Source organism: Ornithodoros turicata, chromosome 10 (genome assembly GCF_037126465.1).
Source record: "Ornithodoros turicata isolate Travis chromosome 10, ASM3712646v1, whole genome shotgun sequence".
Lineage (NCBI taxonomy): Eukaryota > Metazoa > Arthropoda > Arachnida > Ixodida > Argasidae > Ornithodoros > Ornithodoros turicata.
Genome location: NC_088210.1, coordinates 15,140,728 through 15,145,972, shown reverse-complemented (window position 1 = coordinate 15,145,972; position 5,245 = coordinate 15,140,728). Strand labels below are relative to the sequence as shown.

The 5,245-nt window shown below is 53.0% G+C and overlaps 1 protein-coding gene across 1 annotated transcript; it reads left to right on the top strand.

The window, feature by feature from the left end:
- Positions 1-2,006: 2,006 nt before the first annotated feature.
- On the top strand, positions 2,007-5,024 carry LOC135370159 (uncharacterized). The gene has a single exon (XM_064603859.1). The coding sequence runs from the start codon at positions 2,102-2,104 to the stop codon at positions 4,793-4,795; it is 2,694 nt and encodes an 897-aa protein (XP_064459929.1). The 5' UTR covers positions 2,007-2,101; the 3' UTR covers positions 4,796-5,024.
- The last annotated feature ends 221 nt before the right edge of the window (positions 5,025-5,245 follow it).

Below are 5,245 nucleotides of genomic sequence, written 5' to 3'. Positions count from 1 at the left end.
GGCCAACAACGGCAAGCTACCTCGAACCCCCCCCCCCCCCCTCATTTTTAAGAGTGTACACTCCTAAAAATGAGTTTCGCCACATAGCACGCTCCTCATCATCCCGAATGACAACGTTCTCGCCCTTGATTTGTTGAAAACGGGAGGCGGAGCCTATTCTGTAATCATTATTCACGAGCGTGCTATGTGGTGAAACTCGTTTTTAAGAGTGCAGAGTGCATTTGCTTTTAAAAACGGGGGACGATGTCGAAGTGGGTTCGCTGTTGTTGGCCATATACGCGAGTAGGCATCGTCAGAACAGAGGTGATGATGATGATGATGATGGTGGTGGTGGTGGAACTGCTCCGCTCACGTGGGCAACGTCACGACTATCGCAGGGAGGATCGTTTGTCCAGGGCCGACTTCACAGGGAACAGTGCCGACCTTTCTCTTAGAACGTCCGAGGAAAACCCAGGTAAAACACGCAGACAAGCGCGGCCGTCGCCTGGATTCTCTCAGGGGTCACCTCCCAGTCTCGGCGTGGAATGCGTGGGGTCAGAACAAGCTGAAATGGCAAGGGCCGGGGGTGCACAGTTAAAAAAAATTGGAGGGGTGTAGGGGGGAGTCTGGATATAAGTATATCACTGTTGGAAAGCTAGGCGTGGTCGCTGCACTCCGTCACCATTGAGCATACGTTGCTGAGAAACTATAGAATGGGAAAGTGGGTGGTAGGCATTCGTCGCGGGACGTTTCAGAGACACCGGGACGCAGATGTAAATGTATGTAGTCAACAAACGCACAGAGCTACCCATGCAGCATAATATATTGACCCAGTATTAGCTAGATATACCGGGTGTTTCAGTTAAATCCCCGGGCTAAATAATTCGCGAACCGGTGCACCAATCGAATAACTTTCTTTTTTACAAGTATCTGTCCAATACCGCCTACAAGATGCGCACCGCGTGAACGAGCGGGAGGCGCTCATTATTTAAATAAAAATTCAAATGAGTTTCGTGAAAAATGCTAATTTCTAAAGCAGGGCGCCGTCACCATTAAAATGGGTACTACTCCTTTTGGGACCTTCAGTGGACACCTTTTAGAGAAAAATCTGCCGCCGAAGCGGGTCATTTATTGCAGTAATTAATTGGTTTCGGTTTACGTGTTTTTGTCGCGGCTGGTCGCGGCGAAGCGCAAAAGGACGTAATTCATTGGTGTAATTCATTGGTGTAAGGACGTAATTCATTGGTGGACATGGGAGTGAAAGAGCGTCCTTTTGCGCTTCCCGCGCCTCCCGCTCATTCACGCGGTGCGCATCTTGTAGGCGGTATTGGACAGATACTTGTAAAAAAGAAAGTTATTCGATTGGTGCACCGGTTCGCGAATTATTTAGCCCGGGGATTTAACTGAAACACCCTGTATAGGCTATCGGCAATACTGTGCCAATATATCTCTGCTGCTTGGCTAGCGTAGGCTACGCGTGTCTGTCGACTCTACCTTTCGTCTGCGTCCCTGTGGATCCGAAACGTCACGCGACGGATATTACTGAGAAGAACAGTGCCAAGGAGTGTTAGGATCGATCCACTGGAACCTCTTTCGTACTGCACCCGCCTGCGCTCCTGCCTGTCTCCCCACGTGAACAGAGCTACTCCAAGACCACGAAAGACGAGCAAAACGCATGCGAGGAATATTTAAACACTCTCTTCTTTTTAAAGCCTCGAACGTTGTGCGGCCGCCCGAAAGAAGTAGAAAAACAAACTATACCTATATAGTATGGGACTATAGAGCCACATCGATGTTTATCTAAAAGCTTGGATGGCCACATCTCATCGGCATCCACCCCTTCCCTTTCCGATTCTCGTCCTTACTTCCCTTTCCTGTGGCACTCCTCTTATATGGACCTCAATTAACGATCCAAAACACGCGCGTCCGTCGCGAACCAAATTCTCTTACTTTCTCCTACCCGTTCAGCCCTGCAAAAAAAGCCAGTTCTCCCTCCTCGCTCACCTATGCCCTCTCTGCTTCCCACGGCAGCGAGGGCAGCAGCAACTCTACGTCGCCAGTTGCAAGGATGTGGGCCACCGAACCACTCCGCCCGATACTTTCTCCGCCGGTCCGCTAGGACATGTACAGCCTCAAGACCCGGGATGAAGAACTCTGCTCGGCGGCGGAACCGGTGGGCAGAAGTTTCTTTGTCCGCTACCTGGGCTGTAACCGGTTCCAGTCCAGGGCCAAGCAACGAGGCGTCAAGGCACTGCAGCGACCACTTTTGGACTTGTACAGCACCGCAAGACGCAAAGGTGAAGACAGGAGGTCCGTACATCCCCTTGCACTGACCCAGCGCCTGGATGTCTCACACTACGGGCTCGTCGTTGCGGAACCAGTTGACGACCCGGAGACCCGAAAAACTGTTACGGCGGTTACCAGGGTGATAACACCGGCGTCTAACGTCGTCCTTTGGGCAGCTTTGAGATTCAGTGCGCGCTTGGCGAAGAGGAGATCTATCGGCGCAGCGTTCGTTCCGTTGGCCTGCTCCGAGGATGTTGTGGATCGGAGTTGGTACGTCGGCCTACCGACGAAGCGGCGGTTCCTCGTGGGCCTGGCTCATCCGCCTTTGTTTGCCTGCTTATTCAGGCAGGTGGCAGCGCCCAAGACTTGGGAATGCCACGCTTTCCTCTGCGCTTCGGCGGAGGACGCTCTGCTGATATGTTCTAGCCTGGCGGAAGCCAGGAACAGCGTTGTGGTATTGGATAGGCCGCCGAGACTTATCAAACCGGAGTACAGTGACTTCAGCGACGCGTTCACCTCTTGTGCCTCGTCATACTCGCCGAGACACTTCGGACATTACAGGAAGCATGCCTCGTCCATCGATGAGCCTCAGTCGTCCGTCACCGCTTCCGCCAGTGGATATTACCAGGTGATAGACCGGAGGACAAAGGTGTCGAAGCGGCCGTCTAAGAGATTCCCGCCGCGAACGGATACGGAATCCAAGTCTTCGATAAGCGAAGATAGGAAGAGAAGGGTTCGACGGAAGTCGAACGCCCATAAATACCGTGATGCATCGAACACCACTAAGGTGACGTCTGCTAGTCTTATCAACACTTTCCCGGACTCCTCCGCGGGCAACGAACCCACAGCTCACGCTGAAACGAACAGCAGCATCGTCGCCTCGCACAGGAGTTCCAGAGGAACGTATTGTAATGGAGGCTTTCAGAGCGACCTTCGACTGGCTAAGGTCTCCGACGATTCCTCATCGGGTCAGACACCCACGAACGACACCGGATATTTCTCTTCGAAATCGAAAAGCGGGAACGCCTCTAAGGAGACAGATCAGGAAGAAACGTTCGCGGTGAACGTTGCGACAACACCCAAAAGCCTGCCGAAGGCAACCTACTACTTCGGTCAGCACACGTCCCACACGGAGCACGATAAGTCAAAGCCAAGTGTCACGTCTTACACCTACTTTCTCAATGACACCAGCAGACGTAGTCGGGACACCACTGCCATCTGGAAACGTGAGGAAAGTAAAACGAAAGTGGAACGTTCAACGACGGAGTCGCCGCGTGTGGTCGTGACTGACACGGTCCGCAAGACAAAGGCCCCCGAAACGATTTCCGATAGTTCTTTGTCCGGCTACCATTCCGACTCTTGTTGCCAAACGAAAGATGCGGGCACGATGACGAAAGACTCGTGCTGTTACTCGGACTGCTCCTGCTCGTGCGATCTGTCCTCTGTGTGCTCCGATTGCAGTCTGGAGCGTTGCGGATGCAGGAAGGCCGGCGCAGAGATGACGATGTCGGAGACCATGAATTTAAGCAGCGAGTACTCGGAGCCTGAAACGATCTGGGGGCACAAGGCGTCGGAGACGGGAGGGACGTACACATACACTCTACCTCAGTCCTCTGACTTCAGGGTCAGGGGTCGGTCGGAGGGCGCGAGTATGCAAAGACCGTTCACAACGCAAGCTCAAGTACACCATTTGGCAGGTCGCGAAGTAGAGTACCAGAGGGCGACCAAAGAGTCAACGACGAAAGAAGCATCAACGTCCACAACTTCTACCATTCGAGGGAATGGAACGAGTAAAGTTGTGATCGATGTCCAGTACGACAGCCCCAAGCCCAGCTCCATCTCACCAGGCGTCATCAGTTTCAACAAGCACGGCCACGTACGCGATTGGGCCTCCCTCAGCAGATGCTCCGACTCGTCGCACGTGACGACGATAACGACGCTCCCCCTCCAGAAAACCCAGCAGCGACCGACGAAAGCACTGCGGTGGTCGAACACGTCCGAAAGGCGCCACTCGGGTCTGCTGTACAGTCTCAAGAAGCTGAGCATTGCGTCTTTCACGAAAGCGAAACGGAGGACTGGGAAAATATTTAGCAGCGTTAGAACGAAGATGAAAAAGCAGGATAAGCCAGAAGAAGAAGAAGACCACAACAGCGTCAACACTTCCGAGGTGTGTCTCAGTCCGGACGGAAACCGCATTCCCAAGAGGAAGCGCCGAAGACTTTCCTGGAGCTTCCACGACCTGCGTTCCGCGCTCGGCAATAACTCGAGCAAGGGAGTGGTGGTCGTGCACCGGCCGAGGCGGAAGAAGAAATGCGAGAGCCAGGACAAAGTGAGCAGCGAGACCTCCGACTCCGGAATGGACGACTACAAGTCGTACGCCCGGTACGACCAGAGGCGGAAGTCGGACTCCGAGCTCAAACACTTCGCCAACGAAGTGACCCACATTCAGGTGCATCACGGCGTGGAGAAGGACAACTTTAGGAGGTGGTCCAACACGAACTTGCACTCCGAGTTGGGATACATGCCTTGAGGATTACCGGTGTCAGTGACAGTGTGGTGGTGCCATAGATGTGCAGTGGTGCAAGAAACATGCCCGACGCGAGGAGTGACGCTGGATTACCCGAACGCGTGTAGTCAAAGCGGGACGAATCAGTGACATATAGCTATAGTGACGTAGCTGAACAAACAACGAAGAAAATGAAATTACATTGTGTGAGTGCTGTTAGAAGCTATAAATAGCCGTTGTTGCTGGTTCCACAGTCACGTCTTTTGAATGGAGGTTCTCATTAGGAGATAAAAAGTATAACGTACGATGTCACCGCATACACTCTTAAAAATGATGGGGGGGGGGGGGGGGGTGTCGAGGTAGCTTGCCGTTGTTGGCCGCTCTCAAGTGGGCATCGTCATGATATCGTTATCTTCCCTGATTCGTTGAAAGCGGGAGGCGTACGCCTCCCGTTTTCAACAAATCAGGGCAGAT

Excerpts from the sequence above, each read along its gene's own strand:
- LOC135370159 (XM_064603859.1), top strand. The coding sequence starts at position 2,102 with ATGTACAGCCTCAAGACCCGGGATGAAGAACTCTGCTCGGCGGCGGAA.